The sequence below is a fragment of the Macaca fascicularis genome, chromosome 11, assembly GCF_037993035.2.
Source record: "Macaca fascicularis isolate 582-1 chromosome 11, T2T-MFA8v1.1".
Classification (NCBI taxonomy): Eukaryota; Metazoa; Chordata; class Mammalia; order Primates; family Cercopithecidae; genus Macaca; species Macaca fascicularis.
The window spans coordinates 24,607,535-24,628,913 of NC_088385.1; the positions used below are offsets into that span (position 1 = coordinate 24,607,535).

Here is a 21,379-nt window from a genome sequence, read left to right on the forward strand (position 1 = left end):
AGTCCAGACATCTGATTATTTAAATAAAGATATATTTAAAAAATTAATATAGCTGTTTCACTTAATGGAAACTTCTCTGGAGCCTATATACAAAAGTAAGAAAGTGCATGACCCTGGCAAATGTGAAACAGGATTATCAAAGCAGGGCTAGGTATTGTCTCTAAATTGGCATTGATTTCCATCTATTGACCAGTCCTGGTTGCTGCTCAGTGGAACGTTAAGTGAAAAAATAATCACTCTCTTTAAGCAAATAGAAGAGTAATTTATTATAATAGTAGTCCAATATGTTTTTATATATTGTAGAGAATAAACACATTTATTGTAGAGAACAAATACATTTTATATATTGTAGAGAATAAATAGAATAAACACAACACAGAAAAGGAAAGAGAATAACCTATAGTTATAGGCACATGACAGTAAAACTAATCAGTGAATCAATCAGCCCTACTGTGGGTTAGGCACTTGTATTAAATTCCAAGGGCACAATGGCAAACAAGACATGGTCCCGAATCTCAGGTATCAGTTACTTAGAGGGTCTTCTGGTATCTAATCTAGAACTGAGTAGACTTTTAAATGGATCATGAGTAAGAGTACAAAAATAGATGGTGCACTATTGTTTATACAAAGTCTTTTCCCTGTCAATGACATAAGTAACCCTGGTATTTTAATATAATGCTTTATGCATTTATTTGCTTCTTATATGTATTAAGGAATTATGATTTAAAAATTGATTTGACTAATTAAATATAAAATTTATAAATGTAAAATCTGATTTAGTTAAGGTGGTCATCTTTTACAGATATGTACCTATGTAGTCAAATATTATTTCAAGATGAATCTTTTTATATTCAATAGATAATATGTATAATAAGTGGTTAATCAATGAAAAACATTATCCTTGACCTTATTTAGTCAATTTAGTTTTGTAAACAATTAGACATTTACTCGACTTAAGTAACTAAAAGTTACGAGGGGACCAGCAACCACTTGGCTGTAAGAATGGTAAATGTGATCTTTAGTTTAGTGTAACTAGACAGGCTTCTACTGATGTTGCTTGTACAGCAATATACTTAGAAAATATCATTAAAAGATTACTTCCGGCCGGGCGCGGTGGCTCAAGCCTGTAATCCCAGCACTTTGGGAGGCCGAGACGGGCGGATCACGAGGTCAGGAGATCGAGACCATCCTGGCTAACACAATGAAACCCCGTCTCCACTAAAAATACAAAAAAAAAATTAGCCGGGCGTGGTGGCGGCGCCTGTAGTCCCAGCTACTCGGGAGGCTGAGGCAGGAGAATGGCGGCAAGCCGGGAGGCGGAGCTTGCAGTGAGCCGAGATTGCGCCACTGCACTCCAGCCTGGGCGACAGAGCGAGACTCCGCCTCAAAAAAAAAAAAAAAAAAAAAAAAAAAAAAAAAGATTACTTCCATGGGTAAAAAACCATTTCTCTATGAGAATGAATGATAACTTGCTAACAAGCAATATGCATATTCAGCCCTACAAAATATTTAAATGCCAAACATTTTAGGAGAGTGGTTGAATTTTTAGAATGTATTTTCAAGACGTAATTAATAAGTACCAATTCTATTCTGTTTAGCTTTAGGAAAACAAGGTTATTTTCTTCCAATGAAGTTTTCTGAACACAACAAAAGGTTACAATTTAAGCTAAATATCATGGACCATTTTTGTCCATCCTTGTGGAACTCATTTTTTGTAAATATAAAGATTCAATACTCAGGTGAGGACACATATTCTGGATACACAACTATTACAGATTTTCCAAGAGCGAATACACCATACAATAAACAGAACATAATAACTATAGGAAAGCAGCATAATTTCTCTTAATTCATCAATTTTATAACTCTTCACAATCTTACAATGCATTCAGATCTTCATATGAAAATGAAATCAATGATATTGACACTGGACGAGCACAGAATGGTAGAAACTGGTTGCTCACATGACAATGAAGGTAACTTTCAGTATTTCTGAATTTATTAATTTTCATTTAAGCAAACCTAATACTAATATTCCATCATTTTTTGATACACTGTTTACATGCTCATTAAAATTATAATAACATTTTTGGTATTTTTTATATGTACATTAAAATTAGAGCAGGAGCAAATGATCATGTGTGACACCATTGGGTGTCTAGAAGAGGTAAACTTTTCCAGCTAGAAATAGATACTTGTTATATATATAACTTCAAAGTCTAAGATATTTCCAGCCTGCCATTGGGCTGTTTCATATGAAATATCTGACACCTGAGAGGAATGTTCACCTGCCATTATTAGCAGTGCCAAATGAAGTCACTTGTCTGTGTAAATCTTGAGTAATGTGGCATGTTAGGGCTCAAGATCATAACCAGAGCTAATCATTAAACTATAGAAAGTTTAGCTGGCCTGCCACTGAAAGATTGAACCTAATCACTCTTTGAACTTCAGTCTGGAAAAGGCACATTATGACTGATTTCTTAAGAATTCTCTCTTTACAGGACAGGAAAAAATGAAAATTTGAGTATGGTTTTTAAAATATCCAAACTCTTCATGATCTTTCTGGCTAAGGCTTTGGCTTTATAGAATAAGTATAAATGTGATAACTTCTTGGTGACAAGAAACAAGAGGGAAAAAAAAGGCTCCTAAGAAAAATAGGTATTATTAATGTTAATGAATACAATAACTTGCTTACAAGCAATATGCATAATAAATTCTCATAAAGTAGATATTGAGTTTGAGAGTTCATTAGAAAACATGTCCTTTTTTATTCTCTTCCAATAACCCCTAGAGACTCAAACAATAAGGAAAATATATTCTTACAAACAAGAGTATAGTAATACTGATTACTCATTGAAACTTCCATGCCTGAGAGATATTTACCAGACTTAAAGTTATGAGAAAACTTTAGCTATTGATTTACCACTTAAAGTAGCTTACATGTTTTAATACAACCTAGTTATTCTTAAAGGTAGAGTGGCTTGATCACTATAAAAACATCAATAATGAACATATTATGCAATAATACCTTGAAAAACTGTTTTAAAAAACAGGAAAAATAAATGTCAACTTCTTGTGCAAAAATCTGTAAAAGTTTAAGATGCCACTTTACAGAGGTCAAGCCGATGATCCATTAACGTTAATTAGGTTATGACTGCATTATTTTAAATACACGTATTGTTTTAAGACACTCCTTCACATGTCTGCTCGAACAAAAGAAGCAAATACTCCATCTTCCCGAGCCAAGAGGCTTTCTGGAGTGTCATATTCTAAAATATTTCCTCGCTTCATCACAATAACCAGGTCTGCCGTGAGAATAGTGTGTACTCGATGCTGTGAGTGGAAAGAATACACGTATTTGTTATACATTTCAGGGCACAAGCCAAAACAATGGAATATGTATATTCCACGAATTATTCTGGGACATTTGTTTATCTTGGTGAGTGACGAGATGTAGGGATCACAGACACCTCCCCTTTTGTCCTTATTTAAATTATCATTTATTTACATACTTTTAAGCAATGGCCAACATGGCTGGGTTTTCTACGGGCTGTACTAACTTGAGTGTAGCTAATATATCAGCATCATCATTTCATGAAACCTTCAGTTTAAGTAGGATAAAAATGTTTATCAAGTAATTAAATTAAGAGAAGTCATTGTAAACCCGTTGGGTTATAATGTCAACAATAATTATCTCTTGTGTAGAGTCACTAATTCTTTGGGCTATAACACAATTTGAAGAACCCTGGAAAGTGGTTCAGTTCCGGGATGACAATTTGGGGAAGTCCATTCTGGCATGCAGTAATAGAATGGATTATCCAGGCCTTTAGACATGCAGTCTCAGTCTTTGGAGATCACTACCACTGACCCTTCGGATTAATTAGTAACTAACAACGACATGATGCCCTTCGGATTAATTAGTAACTAACAACGACAAAAGCAACCACTTTCTGAGCATATGCCATATATTAAGTGCTCCACACACATTCTTGTGAATCATTAGAACATTCCTCAGCTGTGGGTGTTATCTCTCTCCACTTTATAGGGGAGACCATTCACAGAGATAAAGCAAAACCAGGAGATCACATAGATAATAAGTAGCAGAACCAGTGTGAAAATTAGGTTTACCAATTTCAAAATGTGAGATATTTCCATCCTGTCATCTAACTGTTTCATAAGGCTCTCTGATACCTTAGAGGAGCATTCACCTGCCATGTCAGTGTTATGGTTAAGAGAACAGGCTCTGAAGATAAATGGGCCTTGTGTATTTTGGCTTTACCACCTGTTAGTTGTGCAATCTTGAGCAATATACTTAACATTGTATAGTTCCAGTTTCACATCTGTAAAATTATGGTAATAGTACCTGCCTCAGAGAAGGGTGATAAGGTTCAAATGAGATAATTCATGTAAAAAAATTCAGCACTTTGTCTGACGTATACAAACAAGTAATAAATGTCAACTACTATTATTTTTTATGTTTATAAATTAGAAAGGAAAAATCTGTGTGCTGGGCTTTTACTCTTGCTAAGATCAGTATTGTTCAATAGAAATATAATGGGAGCCACAGGTAATTTTAAATTTTCTAGGAGCTACATTTTCAAAGTAGAAATAAACAAATGAAAGCAACTTTAATACATTTTAACCCAATCTATTCAGATGTTATCATTTCAATATGTAACCAACATAAAAATGATTCATGAGAACTTTTACATGCTTCTATTAGTATTAAGTCTTTGAAATCCAGTATATATTTTACACTTATGACACTTCTCAGTTCGAACTATCTACATTTCAACTAATAGCCACATGTGGCCAGGGACTACCATACTGAACCTGAACTATGCAGGTCAAAATATTAGTGTGCTGATGGGAGTCCCTGTCCAGAGTTCTAAACCTAGAAATGCCATCTGTTTAGCTGATACACAGTCTTCCAAAGTGCTTCTCTGAACAATCCAAAGTCCTACCTAAAACCATCCCCAGAGTTGAGAGCGTACATTCCGCCCTGGGCCATCTAGGTGGGGTGCGCTCAGTGTTTATGCTTTCAGAAAAGCCAGCAGTTATAGCTGTGGCTCATGACTTGAAGGAAAAGAAAACATATACAGAATGTGATAATGATGCCAGCTTAGAACATGTGCCAGTTTTCAACACCCATGACAAGCCTATCATTTGCTGAATATTGGTAACAAATGATGTGTTAGGTTGGTGCAAAAGTAATCGTGGTCTTTGACATTAAAAGTAATGGCAAAGACCACGATTACTTTTGCACCAACCTAATACACTGAGGAATTAACAAGATTTTGAAGGCTAACATTTATTTATCTTTGAGAAAGGACCAGAGCCATTTGCACACCCATGCGTTTAGAAAAAGAAACTTAACAAGCTATCCAATAATATCTGCTGTGCGTTTTCCCTCCAGAAAAATATTAGCTGTTCAATAGCCATATCATAGATGTCTAAAAAAAGAATTTGGCCTCTAAACCCATAAATATAATATTATAAACATTGCATTGATATTCTAAAATAATATTTACTGGAAGAAAATAAAAATAAAAACATTGAAAAATCTTGACCAACAGAAATAAATATAGTTGGTTTTTATTCCATTAATTCAAATAATTGTTCCTTGACAAAGTGTGATGTCAATTCTAATCGTATTGATAAAATTTTCAAAATGTTCCAGATAAATTAATGGTGTAATCACTTTCAGAAATAAATACCACGGACTATTTTGGTGTGTGAGTGCTTCCTTTTAGAAGCTGGAGAAAATTATCTTTTTAAGGCATTCCACAATTTTAGTGGCAGCTACCAAAGTAATAAGCTCTTAGGCAGGGAAGGAAAAACAGTTGATTTTAAGAGTTTAAGTTAATTCTACAAGGAGTCTACCACAAGCATGATGGTGCTCTCCCTTTTGTGGGCCTGTTATGAGGAGTTGGTCCTCTAAAAAATCTTACAGTGATTCTTCCTTGATAGCTTCATGTGTATTAGGGGCGGGTGAGAGCAGGGAATTCTAGGTATCCTAGTGGCCACCTTCACATGAGTGGTTTTGAAATGAAGAATGAGTGAAAGAAATATAAGTCTATAGAAAAGTATTCAGTGAATGTAGGAGAAATTAGGTAAGAGGTAACCTAATTAGGAAACCTAGCATTTTGTTAAAAATACAAATTTTGCTCAAGTAATCTTCCAGATATAGACTAAACAGAACCATCCAACAATGCCATGCTTCATGCAGAGTAGGAAAAATTCATCTTTTGAATAGGCAATGGTCTGTTTTCTCTCCCTCTCTCCACCCGTTTTGGGGTAGCAGGAAGTTATTTCTCTTCCAAAATATCTCCCTACCTTTTTCCAGTAAGGAAATTCTTGAAAATACTGAATAATTATTTTTAAAGTTAACCAATTCTACCCCTTAAATCATTCACACCTTAATATCAATGAGTTAATTGAGTGACTCTCCTCCAGGAAAGAGGAACCACAAAATTCACTGGAAAAATTCGAGAAAGTAGATTTTTCTTTACTTAGGCAGTTTGCAGGAAATAGGCCCTGATGCAACATCATTTCCTGCCATCTTGACAAAAGCTGCACTCCAAAGGGTTCTGTTTCTCCCATGCATCATCCAAGGAAGTAGAAGCATAGCAAGCACTCCATACACCACTCCCATTACTCACGAATGAAACTCAAGTAACTATTTAAATGAAACAATGCATCATCCTCCAGGGCAGGTAAGAAATGTGTATGGCATTTTTATGGATGCTTATAAAACATCCCTAAGGACTAGTGAAATTGGTCCTTAGAATAAGAGGTAAATTCAGTTCATAGGCTTCATAAATACTCTCTTTTGCATGTATATATTTGAAAACACATGCATGAGCTCCATTCGGTACTGAGCATGACGAAAGCACTTGGTTGAGCTGATTTTGTAATAACACCCTGCAGTTAGTTCCCTCATCCCAGCCCTCCCCTTTATTCACAGCATTAGCCATGCCTTACTGAGGGGATACTGCTAAGATAACTACCGGAGAATGACAGACTTGGCGCAATAGATCACGATGGTCTACTTGTTGGTCATCACCAAAGTGGAAAAGAGGCCATTCTTGTGGGCCAGTAAATTTGGAGCAGTATCACACTCCACTAAAATACCCTCAGAAAAGACTAAAACAAGGCCTGCATCCAAAATAGAAGAGACACGGTGCTGGAGAGAAAAATAGAAGAGAAGAGAATCAGCAGAAGAATAAATGTCCAAGTGACTCATTAAAAAAAAATAGTTTTTATTAAGCAGTAAGACTAAGTATGAGCAAGAATCCACTTGCAAAGAGGAAAAGACAGAAAACTGTGGACTATTGTAAGTCAGCTATAATGTGAATTACAAATATTTAAGCACTTCTTCTATTTAATTGGCGCTATCTAAAATAGAAAAAATTACCTGCCCCTATTGTGAGATATGTCTATTTTTTAATAGATTAATGAATGGAAACATAGAAATTAGGTATAGATAGTAGCAGAATAAGCAATCCAATTTAGGAATTTGCTTTCTGAAACTGCTCATCAGACTATCAGATTATAGAAAAGAGAATTATTCTATATGAACTACCATTTTATCTGGTAAACAAGCAGGAGGCCATGACCTGCTGGAATCCTTAGATTTAGAATGTCCTATCATTGTCGCTTAAGGAAGTCAGTTAGGTAGAGCAGACAGTTTGGGAAAGAACAATGCTTTCAAAACATCTTCTTTTTCTTTTTTTTTTGCACAGATACAGAAATATTAGCAGAGAAATACATAATTCGACACAAGTATATTTTGCTAAAACGTAAAGATGATAACATGTTAGAACCAAAACCAAAGAGGTGTACCAACTCTGTCTTCTCATACTTACAGCTATTGTCACCACAGTCCGGTCTGCAAAAGCTGTCATTACTACTTTTTGCAAAATATTCTCCTGCAAAAAAAATAAAAATAAAAATAAAAATAAATAAAGTGTAAATTTTCTCTGGATGACTTTGTCATCATAATATTTTACCCCCACTGAATCACTTGTGAGCATTCTCAATCCCTCATTTTTCTGTGGAAGTCATAAAAACGGGCAGTCCCCAGCAGCAGGTTCATGCTGGATTCTGTACGTGTCTTCAAAACACAAATGAAAGTCAGTCACTGATCAGCCGGAAGTGGGTAATAGATTTATGTCCAGGAAACACAAAGAAGAAAATGAAATTAAATGGGTATCAAAATGCTCACTTGAGTTATACCACAGAAAGTATGTATTCGAAACCAGCAAAATTCTGTAATGATGTTAAGCTTTGAGTCAGAAAAGAAAAACTAAAATTGATGTCACAAATTTGGACTTTGACACATAAATGAACATTCTAGGAAGAAACTCTTTTTATACCCACCACAAAGCACTGTTATAATTATATTTTAAAGACTGTTCTGGGTACAGATTCCATCTCTGTCCTAGAGGAAATCTTGGTTCAATTTTTAGAGTGAAGGAATTCTTTCAATCATTGAATTCACACTCTCTCTCTTTTCTGTTGAGGCAGTATTACCCTTACGATAACCCTCATGTGTCTTTTCTGACGTCAAATTTTAATATCAAGTTAACTTTCAAAAGAACATTAATTGCTAGCTCATATGCAGTTTGTGATTTAATGTAACATTTTACCTACTCAATCACAGCCTTCTGGACAGATCTTTCTTGGATACATTTGACAATTTCAAAAAATATATTTCAAAAGGCAAAATTTATGGCTTTCTACCATAAACGCATAGAGAAGGCCATTGTTAATTCTAGCCATTATTAATCCCAGTGAATCATTCTTCTTCAAATTGCTTTAGGAAATAATGAGTGGTGTTGGTTATCAATAGATTCTATTAAACAGAGATTTTCACACTGCATTTCAGAACTTTTATGGCATAGTACTTGAATATAGTACAGTACCTCTCATCAACTAAGCCCTGGAAATTTACTATTCTGAAAAATTTTCAAAAAGTTGTGGCAACTTTATTTTATGTTTATTGGTAATAGGAATGCCTTTAAACCATATGTCAGGTCCTATTTATTGTAATTCTCAATGTGCTATCATCAGTTCATCAAGGAGATGATTGAGCAGATTCTCAAAACAATAGTACTGAGGATTCAGAACCCATTCAGGAAATAATAAATTGTAATTTTCATGCACATTTCTCTAATTCGTCAATTTTAAAAGCTTAGATAATGCACTCACCGTGGCCATGTCAATGGAAGCTGTTGCCTCATCCATAATAAGAATGCTGCTTTTGCGGACAAAGGCCCTGGCAAGGCAAAATAGCTGTCTCTGTCCAACACTAAAATTCTCCCCACCTTCAGTGACAACCGCATCTAAATCAGAGAAAGAAGCAAGGATTTCACTAAAGAAATGCTACTAACATTTTCCTTGGGCAAAATCATGAAAAACACATTACGTTGTATGACAGCATGATGGATATCACTTAGTGCTGGTACAAGGACTTCAGACTGGAACACAAAGAGGAACTCCGCTTGAGAAAATGAAGATGTTCCTAAATCATCTCGTTTATGACAATAGGTAGTGAATTACCTCTGATAGTAGGATATAAAACATTCTGACGACAGAAAGACCTTGGAAATTACTTAATTGTTTAATACCGTTCTCTAAGGGGATTACTTAACATAATTACCTAAGGTCCAGAGAGATGAAATGGCTTGCCCAAAGTCACATTTAGCTCACTTGATAAGATACAGAATATTCTCAACTCTAATTCCACTTCTCTTTTAATTATACCATCTTTCTGAACTGTAAGTACCAAGTGGATAAGGACTGGGCTTGTTGTTTGTCAGTATGTCCCTAGTACTATGACATCTTACACAGGAGCTGAATAACACACTGTTGTATGGATAAATGAATGATATGTCCTCATTATCCTTTTCTTTTTTTTTGGTTTCCATCTACATTTCACAAACTGTACTATTGTGAGTTTAAGATAAATTCTGTTTCCAAATGTCTTTTTTATTAGAATTCAAACACCTTTTCCTAATGGCCTGGGGAAAATTTCTATTGATGATATTCTAATGGTATCAAAGTCTTATAATTTGTCATGATTGGAAAATAGGTATTTATTCTCCAAATTCTAACTTACATATAAGAGGATGCTGGAGATAAGGAATGTTTCCATTAAAGCTGGCCTGAACCAAATCTTCATTAAGCAATTGGTCATCTTTACTAAGATGATGAGCACAATATTCATCAGTTACATAATGTAAATACAATCCCCTGTTGCCTGTGCTGTACCATAACCCCAAAACACTATGCCCACAATTCTAAACAGGTGCATGCAGCTCTCATGTTAATGAAGAGGACTAGAAAGATGCAATTGTCTGTCTTTCCAAATATTAGTGGTGAGAGAGGGGATCTCTAAATGCCAAGAGAGAAAGTTTTATAAGCATGTATTAATTTCTCAAGTAGACTTGCTGGGTTTTCCACAGGAGACATCAAAAAAACTATTATGGGAGCCAGGCATAGTGGGGCACCTATAATTCCAGCTACTCAGGAGGATATTTGACCCCTGGGATTAGAGGATGTAATATGCGATGATCATGCCTGTTAATGGCCACTGCACTCAAGTCTGGGTAACATAGCGAGAACTTGTCTCAAAAAAAGAAAAAATCATTATGGAAAGTTCATCCAGAGTTCTGGAATTACTTTCACAACCTGACCCTGGCAAGTCAATAAAACATTCCTTAAAGACATGCTGTCTTACTTTTTGGTTGTGGCACACTTTCTCCTTGAAACTTAATTAAAATAATAAAATGTAATGTTTTGAGTTGGCCCTCCTTTTCAAATAAACTAATGGATAAACATAATTTTATTTTGTAGGTTGATTTTTAAAAAACTAGATGTCAAATAACACAATTTGGCAACTATATGTTATATATTAAATTTAGAGTATCAATCAATCAACTATTATCTTTTCTAGTGCTTTCTTAGAAGATATTAAAGAAGCAGAAGTCAAAAATTATACATGTTCCTTTTAATGAGTTAAAGACAGTATGAACTCTGTGGTTTCAGTAATCACATTGTTCTTTCATTCTGTCATCATTTATTTGTCAGACATTGTACAACCTCTAGGACTGAATTTTTGTCAGTGATTGAGTACATGTTGTATTCTTTACACAAGTGTTTAAAACTGATACTACCTCAAGACAATACAAAACAATGTCTTAAAACACAAAGAACCCCATCAAAAAGTGGGCAAAGGATATGAACAGACACTTCTCAAAAGAAGACATTCATACAGCCAACAGACACATGAAAAAATGCTCATCATCACTTGCCATCAGAGAAATGCCAATCAAAACCACAATGAGATACCATCTCACACCAGTTAGAATGGTAATCATTAAAATATCAGGAAACAACAGGTGATGGAGAGGATGTGGAGAAATAGGAACACTTTTCACTGTTGGTGGGACTGTATACTAGTTCAACCATTGTGGAAAACAGTGTGGCGATTCTTCAAGGATCTAGAACTAGAAATACCATTTGACCCAGCTATCTCATTACTGGGGACATACCCAAAGGATTATAAGTCATGCTGCTATAAAGACACATGCACACATATGTTTATTGCAGCACTATTCACAATAGCAAAGACTTGGAATCCACCCAAATGTCTATCAGTGACAGACTGGATTAAGAAAATGTGGCACATACACACCATGGAATACTATGCAGCCATAAAAAAGGATGACTTCGTGTCCTTTGTAGGGACACGGATGCAGCTGGAAACCATCATTCTCAGCAAACTATTGCAAGAACAGAAAACAAAATACCGCATGTTCTCACTTATAGGTGGGAATTGAACAATGAGATCACTTGGACACAGGAAGGGGAACATCACACACTGGGTCCTATTGTGGGGAGGGGATAGTGGGGAGAGAGAGCATTAGGAGATTTACCTAATGTAAATGATGAGTTAATGGGTGCAGCACACCAACATGGCACATGTATACATATGTAACAAACCTGCATGTTGTGCACATGTACCCTAGAACTTAAAGTATAAAAATAAAAAATAAAAAATAAAAAAATAAAAAATACCCAACACTACAAAGTAACTTAGTTTAAAATAAAATAAAAATTTTTGAAATCAGACCTAATCAAATTTATATATCTCATATTTTCTTTCAAAATTTTGACCAAGATATCAATTAATAAATCCACTTTGAAAGACATTTGAAGGTATAAATGTTTGTTCATGTGATAAAATTGTGTCATTGATATAACATTACTATTCCTTTAAAGATTTTTATGTTCTGAAAAATATCTCCTCTTAGTCTATAATTGAGCAAAAGGATTACTGTTTTGAAAGACTTAAAAAAATGCTTAGCTATTTTTTAGCTAAGAAAAAAGATTCCTTTTTCAGTAAATGGATAAAGCTGAAAAATAATAAATTAATAAAATGTTTTAAATAAAAAAACCAAAGAAAATTATGTTATATAAATAAAAGGAATTTTCCCTCCTGGCAGCAGAGAAAATGGCTACTAATGTGGCAAAATTGCCTTTCCCTAAATGGTGCCAAACTTAAACCTAACAGCTCCTGCAATCCTCCCATTCATTTCCTGATGGTAGGTGATCAGACAGGTCAACTGAGAAAGAATAACTACAGGGAAACATCCATTACAATGACCTGTACCCACCAATTGTGAAAAGATGGCAGAGGTAAATGTATTAATTGTAATATTTTGGAGTAGTCACATAGAACAGAATTTGTTATTGGGTTCACCCTCTTGTACCCCATGCAAAAACATTAGATTTTGAAATATTCTAATGACTTTTAGGGTGTTATTTTAAATATAAGGGGATTTAACACTAAAGTTATGTGATTATAGCATAAAATGTTGATAGACATATGTAGGATTAATGGCATATATAAAAAATAAATATACTATTTAGAAAACATACCTAGACCTCCTGGTAGAGATTTGACCATATTCTTCAGCTGAGCAATTTCTAAGGCTTCCCAGAGTCTGTCATCTGTGCATTTGCACTCTGGATCTAAATTAAATCTGAGAGAAAAATTAGTTAATTAGTCAATAACTCAAAATAGAGAAACTTATATGTATATTTGCTTATTGCTTTTCTTTCCTTACAATGTAAGTTCCATTTATTTTGGTCACTGCTGTATATTCAGCATCTAGAACAGTGCTCAGAGCAGTGCAAGCACTGAATTCATGCTTGATGAATGAATGCATAATCTTAATAGTATAAAAAATTGTCTTGATGATATCATTATAAAACTTTATGTACATTATATCATATTACCAAGTTTGTTACCTAGATCCATTGGCTCCAAACTATGCTTAGCATAACCCAAATAGTATCTAGCAAAATATTCCTGCAGGACTGATGCTACATACATACATCTCTATGGGAACATATGACACTATTTTAGATAAGCTGTGCTGCATCACCAACAATAGTAGTGTACTTGTCCATTCTCATGCTGCTATAAGGACATACTCGAGACTGGGTAATTTATAAAGAAAAGAGGTTTAATTGACTCACAGTTCTGCAGGGCTAGGGAGGTCTCAGGAAACTTACAGTCATGGTGGAAGGGGAAGCAAACATGTCCTTCTTCACATGGCGGCAGGAGAGAGAAGTGCTAAGCAAAGCGGAAAAGTCCCTTATAAAACCATCAGATCGCTGGGCGTGGTGGCTCATGCCTGTAATCCCAGCACTTTGGGAGGCCGAGGCGGGCGGATCACCTGAGGTCAGGAGTTTGAGACCAGCCTGACCAACATGGAGAAACCCTGTCTCTACTAAAAAAATACAAAATTAGCCAGGCATGGTGTTGCATGCCTGTAATCCCAGCTACTTGGGAGGCTGAGGCAGGAGAATCATTTGAGCTGAGGAAGCGGAGGTTGCTGTGAGCTGAGATCATGCCATTTCACTCCAGCCTGGGCAACAAGAGTGAAACTCCGTCTCACCAAAAAAAAAAAAAAAAAAAAAAAAATTCAGATCTCACAAGAACTCACTCACTATTATGAGAACAGCATAACTGCCCCCATGATTCAATTACCTCCTACTGGGTCCCTCCCATGACACTTGAGGATTATGGGAACTACAATTCAAGATGAAGTTTTGGTGGGGACACAGCCAAACCATATCAAGTAGTATTCATAATAAATATATTTGGAGATATAAACTCACTATGGTATTGCTAAATTACTTGACACATCCAGAAGTTTTAAAGTAGTTTTATAACTAAATATCAGGCAATCTTACATACATTTTTCCTTTAAAATAAAGAGTAATTAGTAAAAGGAAGTGGCAAACACTTCTTTGTAATTAAGTAGATGGAGGTTAGGAGCAAGATAGAACAAAATATGATCAAATGAGAGATGTGATCTGGGGGACGATGCTGATATCAGTTTGCTCCAAATCTCACATGTCCAGGGAGGGACCTTGTGGGAGGTTATTACATCATAGGGGCATTTTACCCCATCCTGTTATCATGATAGTAAGTGGATTCTTATGAGATCTGATGGTTTTAAAGTGTGGCAGTTCCCCCTTCACTCTCCCTCTTTCCTGGCGCCATGAGAAGATGTGCCTTAGCTTCCCCTTTGCCTTCCGCCATGATTGTAAGTTTCCTGAGGCCTCCCCAGCCATGAAGAACTATGAGTCAATTAAACCTCTTTCCTTTATAAATTACCAGTCTCAGGTCATTCTTTACAGCAGTGTGAAAACAGACTAATACAGATGCCAACATGGACTTTGGAATCAGACAAACTGCAGTTGGAATAGTAGTTCTTCCACTTACTAGGTGTAGGAACTTGGTTTAAGTTATAGCTTCTTTGAGTTTCAAAACCCCCATCTGTAAAATGGGGATAATAAATACGTATCCTAGAGTAATGGTTGGAGAATTTAATCAAATAATATATTTAAAGCAGCTAGCAGATGATCGATATCCACCCCCGCTTTTTTTTTTTTTTTTTTGGTGGGAAACCCTGAACCAGGCATGAAGACTGTAGCAGCTTTATTCATAGCAATTTTGGCTGAAGTAAAATTGTAAGGGGTGGAGGGGTAGGTAAAGGGAATAACCAAAGTCAGAATATCTGCTGAGGTCAGGCCAGACACACAAGTTAGACTGGATATCTGTAAGATAGAACACCTTAAAAAAGTCTGCCAAGCATCACCGTTCTTAAGTATAGAGGAAAAAGTGGCTTTCATAGAATCAAACTGAAAGGGATGAAGATCTCCTGGAAACATAATTTTATAGGTTAATTTAGCAACTCGAGGCTTTTCCAGTCCAAATTGTTGGGTGGCATATTTGATTTTATTGTCTTGATATCGGTTCACTCAGACCTGAAAAATGACTCTGAGTAAAACCTTTCTATGAGTCAAAGGCTAAATCCCGAGGCACACAGATGTTTGCTAAATATGTTACCTACCTAATGGAACCACTGAATAGTATTGGATCCTGCAGAATGATTGAAAGTCTAGAACGTAGTGTGTGCAGTGGTAATTTGGAAATGTCTATCCCATCAATGACAATTTTTCCTGTTAAGGAGAAACAGAAGTTACAGATACATAGTAAAATCACAAGTAAAATAATATTTGTTTACAAATTAAAAGTTATTTCCTAGTTCAGGGTTGAAATTCAGGAGACCAACTTTTCCATTTAAGCATGTGGTCATTCCTCAAGTATCTAGAACTAGAAATACCATTTGACTCAGCAACCCCATTATTAGATATATACCCAAAGGATTATAAATCATTCTACTATAAAGACACATGCACGCATATATTTATCGCAGCACTATTCACAATAGCAAAGACTTAGAACCAACCCAAATGTCCATCAATGACAGACTGGATAAATAAAATATGGCACATATACACCATGGAATACTATGCAACCATCAAAAAGGATGAGTTCAGGTCCTTTGCAAGGACATGGATGAAGCTGGAAACCATCATCCTCAGCAAACTAACACAGGAACAGAAAACCAAACATCACATGTTCTCACTCATAAGTGGGAGTTGAACATGAGAACACATGGACACAGGGAGGGGAACATCACACACCGAGCCTGTTGGGGGGTGGGGGGTTAGGGGAGGGATAACATTAGGAGAAATATCTAATGTAGATGATGGGTTGATGGGCACAGCAAACAACCATGGCACATGTATACCTATGTAACAAACCCACACGTTCTGCACATGTACCCCAGAACTTAAAGTATAATAAAAAAAATCATGTGTCTCTACATAATATACACATTTGGTGATGGTTTGTCTTTCTTACATATTTCTCCTAAAGGAATTCAGAGTTTTTATTCTGTTTATGTGATCATACCAACCAAAAAGTACTTTTATCCCTTCCTGAGTCCTTTCCCTTCTAGTATTCCCTTTATCCTCCTTCCCACTTTATTTCTCTCCATGGGATTTATCAGAATCTGATATTCTATATACCTTTACTTATCTTTTTATTGTCTGTTCCCCAACTAGAATATAGGCTCTTTAAAAACCAGGATCTTTGTCATTCACTCCTGTATTTGTACAATGCATTACAAATAGAGAAGTACATTCTGTGATATGAATATCAAGTTTTAATAAATTTCTCCATACTGCATATGGACTTATAGAGATTTATGCAGTGTTGATGTTGTTTCTCCACCATGATATATGCAGTTAATCATACCACTTTTGTGCAGAGACCATATTGCCTTGTGAGATAAGATGCCAGGCTCAGAATGGCAGCTGCAGTCCTTTTACCAGATAGATTTAGAGTAGGCAAGATTAGCTTAACCTATGTCTTTCAGGAATAATAGATCAGAAATAACAAATTACGTATTAAAATCCTAATAGCCTACTGCTATTAAAAAGAGAATAAATCATTGATAGTTCACATGGGACCTGAAATCATGTGTCTGGACTCACGAGGATCAGGCTAACCTAACATGATTGATCATAAACACAGTGTTTTAATGAAAAATGTCAATTGATTTTTGATCACTTAATTGCCTTAGAACTTTAATCCCACTGAAAGTCCTTAAAGTGTCTGTGCATTATTACTAGCCATGGAAAAAATAAGCTGCTCACCTCGTGAATCTAAACCCCACAGAAATTACATTTACTATAGTTCCATGTTGTTGTTCATAAACTGACCTCTTTTTCTCACAGAGCCGTTGTGTAGATTAAATTCAATAATACAAACTGTCAAGTACAATAAACATGCAAAGTACTATAATAATCATAATCATTACAGATAATAATAGTAAGCACTCCTTGTACTGTCAAGTACACTAAGTTTGGTCAAATTCATTGCTGGATCCTCTTTCATTCAAGATACTTTATGTGCTGGCCTATTTATAGGTCACTTGATAGACTAAATAATGGGACTTTTTTTTTTTTAAAAAAAAGATTAAGTTATTTCTATGCTCCTGTGTATCATATTATTAATAATTTGGTGGATGAATGTGCATGTTTTGTGTATGTTGTTATCATGAGCTTTATCACTTTGCAGCAGAGGTTGCCTCCTCACAAAATGTTCAGTGTCATTAAGCCATGTTATTAAGCAGATGATGGTAAGAGTTACGTACCAAAATTTAAAATGCAGACTACTTATCTCCTTGTGCTTTTTTCCTTTGTTGGAAAGAGACATATGTTTAATCTAAAGGAAGCAAGACAGTTGTCCTCCCTCTTTCTTTCTCTTGAAATTCTGCCTCCACCTACTGCTATTCAAAGTGGGTGGTCTTGTTTTCATTTTACCAAGTTTATTAAAATGCTTTAGCAATAACGTATAGACATGAGTTTAAGGCTCATCATTTTATTTCCCCAATTCTATGTCCTTTATTTACTTTTGAGCTGTTTATTTGGGATATCTGCCTTGAACCATGTGTAGAGCACAAAGTCCTTATAAATATTTGCTTTTTATTTCTGCAGGATTAGGTAAATTGATTTTTTTAAAGGAAAGCACCACATGGCCACTTAAAAAATTTAGTTAGCAACTCACCATCAAATATATCAACCATTCTGAAGAAAGCCAGAGATAACGATGATTTCCCACTGCCAGTGCGACCACATATGCCCACCTATGAAAACAGCTGTCACTCAAAGAGAAGAGGACTCAGACAAAGGACAGAAGATTAGCTTCTTTTATTTTTTAACTTAAGATATTATGATAAAACTGTAATTATGTTTAAATAATTACATTATAGTAATCATTTTTTCTTAGGTCTACATTATAAATTATCATCAAGATAAAAACAGGCTGGGCACAATAGCTCACACCTGTAAACCCAACACTTTGGGAGGCTGAGGTGTGTAGGTCACTTGAGGCCAGGAGTTCAAGACTAGCCTGGGCAACATTGTGAAAACCCATCTCTACAAGAAAATACACAAATTAGCTGGGTGTGGTAGTGTGTGCCTGTAGACCCAGCTACTTGGAAGGCTCAAGTGGGAGGATAGCTGGAGACCAGGAGGTCGAGGCTGCAGCGAGCTGTGATCATGCCACTGTGCTCCACCCTGGGTGAAAGAACAAGACCCTGTCTCAAAAAATAAAAAATAAAAATATAAAAACAGTCTTCACCAAATCTTCAATGATTTCATTCTAATTATTTTTATTTCTATGTGATTGCCTTGCTTTTTCTTTGTGGCTTTTTTTTTTTTTTTACATTTAATATATTGTTGGACTAACAAATAATGATTCCATATTATCTTAGAAGTGATAGTTTTATAACAAAAAGCAGAATGATTCCATTTTCTTCTGCCCACTTGTTCTTTTTATGATAACTAAAAGAAGTAATTTGGGGACTAGAGTTATTATGAATGCAAAGGTTCCCAAGGGGATGGCTATTTTGGCCAGGAGCCAGAAGATAGAAATTTTTAAAAACATGCCTATTGTTGACTTTTCTGATCTTCATGGGAGACTAGTGAATTACAATATGACTTGGAGAACATGTATTGTAGTCTGATCCTATCTCTCCCTTTTTTCTTTTATGCAGATAATTTGACCTACACCAAGTAGGGAATATTATGTGAGGCCAGTGAGAATATACTTACTTGGCTGGGAAGTATGAAGAGTTTAGGCAGTAAAAAAGCAGACTCCATCAGAGGTTTTACGTAGAGAACAAATAAAATGCAATGATTTCATACCTTTTGTCCAGGTTTGATGTAAGCTTTGACGTGCTTAAGAACAGGTTTCAGATTATTTTCATATCTGACACACAGATCATGTATCTTAATCTCCCCTTCTTGTGGCCAATGTTCTGGAACTTGAGAAGGATCTGGAGGATGGGGTGGGGAAATAGACAGATAGATAATAGGCAGATAGAGATTGATGTAGAAAGAAACGTATGCATACTTAAATACATTATACATACAGATTTTTTTTTCTAAATTTAAAGTAATACTGAACCAAACTATGTGGCAGGATTTTTTTTTAAATTTAAATCACATTCAAATAAACACCATTTGATTAAGCACTTTTAAGACAGTTTTTTCGTGTTTGTTTTTGGAGCCTTAACCATCATCACCTCTCCTTAGCATTTCGTCACTCAATTCTATTCAAACTGGACAGATAGTTCTTTTCTGAATTGATTTATTTGTTCAGTCAGTTGGTCATTAAACACTTACGTGCTTTAAATGTGAGAGGTGCTGTGCAAGGTGCTGGGAATATGGAGATGAAAGACACAGCTTGAGGTGCTTGCTTTGTCCTTGGGGAAGTGTCCAGTAGGTCAGCACCTACAGTACTACATGGAGGCCCCATGATGAAGGCAAACCTACGGTGCTAACCTCGGAGGTCCAGGAGGGCTCCAAGAGGAACCAGTGCCTGAGATGAATCTTAGAGGATGGGAGCTGGGAAATTTATTTTAAATATATGTACATAGGAGAATAAAGAGGAAAAGAAAGCCTAGCATGTTAGTGTGGCCAGAGTAAAAGTGGTGCAGGTGGATGACAAGAAATGAGACAAGACAGATGGACAAGGGTTGGCTAACGAAGGGGTTCATGATCTTAGCTAAGTTTTCTGGATTTTGTCCTTGAAGAGCTAGATGGCTGTTGAAAAACTTAGGTAAAGGAATGCCTTCTAAGCTTGGAGATTTGCATTTAATGAAGATTATTCTGTCCTCAGTATTGAATTTCCTGACAGTTTTATTCTAGCAAAGTTGGGTATCTCAGTCCGTATTTTAAGATCCAAATTTCTTGACACTAAGTTAATAACATCTTGAGAAAGAGAATATAATAGTTTATAGTTTAGGTCAGCAATTAATGTAATAAAGGCCAAATATTTTTATAAGTCTCTTTAAATATCATTAAATAAATATCTGTTTGGACTTTGGTTTCATCCAAGACTTTTCAGGTATAAATAGTCACATCTTTTCAGTTGTACATAATCAAGCAAAGCCAAGATGAGAGACAGTTTTCTGGATACTGAAGTGGAAAGCAAAAGCAGAAACAACAATATGCCCAACACACACTAATATTTGATTAAAATAAATATTTAAGTGAAACAAACAATATTTAGAGCAATACCCATTGTGCCTTCATAGTTCTCTGACTCCATAGTCAGGAAACTGTTCACTTTCTTCACTGCACCCATCTGGACCTCCAGGTCAGCCAAGTTCCTCACAACCCAATTCAAATAATTGGTTATCTGTGTCAGGTGATTAAAAAAAATTTTTAAATAAATTAAAGTAAGAAGTTGTGGTTAATCACCGGAAATTTTGGAACGAGATAACTTGGACCATTAGTGTACATGTGTGATACAACTCATAAGTGCTACAGAATATTAGAGACCAAGGAGAATGTCATGTGATATATCAGCAAAGAAGGTGTCTGCTCCCTTCAAGGGTCCATAAGCATCACTATTTTGTGAACTGTCCTGATTTCCCTGCATGGTGGATAGTGGTATACACTTCTGTTTGCATTTATCTCATGTATATTCACATTCATTGTAGCATCCCCAACTGGGTTGTGTACAACTCAGGACAGGGATCCCAAACAGCCTGGAGAGTAGTCTGACCACAAGATCTGAGAAGTTCTTAAAAATTGGTTCACAATGCTAGAAATGAATCCAAACTGTCCTATAAACCTGGGTTTGGGCCCCAATCTACTATTATTTGCAAGATGTAATCTTCTTATGAATTTAAACCTTTCCTCTAACATCCATGAATAAGAGTTGATAATAACTATAGTAGACCCTCCAACACTGCACAAAATGAGATGTTTTCCCCTTTATTTATTCTTTAAAAAAAGGGATACATGTGCAGAACGTGCAAGTTTGTCACACAGGTATACGTGTGCCATGGTGGTTTGCTGCATCTATTGATCCACCCTCTAAGTTCCCTCCCCTCACCCCCAACCCCCCAACAGGCCCTGGTATGTGTCA

The 21,379-nt window shown here is 35.7% G+C and overlaps 1 protein-coding gene across 6 annotated transcripts in view; it reads right to left on the bottom strand.

The window, feature by feature from the left end:
• Window positions 1-1,821: 1,821 nt before the first annotated feature.
• The window catches only part of ABCC9 (ATP binding cassette subfamily C member 9), a 138,549-nt gene continuing 118,991 nt past the window's right edge, over window positions 1,822-21,379 (bottom strand). For 4 of the 6 annotated variants that reach the window (XM_074006372.1, XM_074006371.1, XM_074006370.1 and 1 more), the window contains 8 exons: window positions 20,524-20,644; window positions 19,147-19,277; window positions 18,005-18,083; window positions 15,438-15,546; window positions 12,949-13,052; window positions 9,214-9,347; window positions 7,869-7,931; window positions 1,822-3,333 (listed from right to left, as the gene is read on the bottom strand). In XM_074006372.1, coding sequence (XP_073862473.1) covers window positions 3,196-3,333; window positions 7,869-7,931; window positions 9,214-9,347; window positions 12,949-13,052; window positions 15,438-15,546; window positions 18,005-18,083; window positions 19,147-19,277; window positions 20,524-20,644 — 879 coding nt within the window. In that variant the 3' untranslated portion in view covers window positions 1,822-3,195. Of the gene's footprint in view, window positions 3,334-7,010; window positions 7,187-7,868; window positions 7,932-9,213; window positions 9,348-12,948; window positions 13,053-15,437; window positions 15,547-18,004; window positions 18,084-19,146; window positions 19,278-20,523; window positions 20,645-21,379 lie in introns of all 6 variants that reach the window. The other 2 variants (XM_005570350.5, XM_005570349.5) reach the window with 1 other exon arrangement.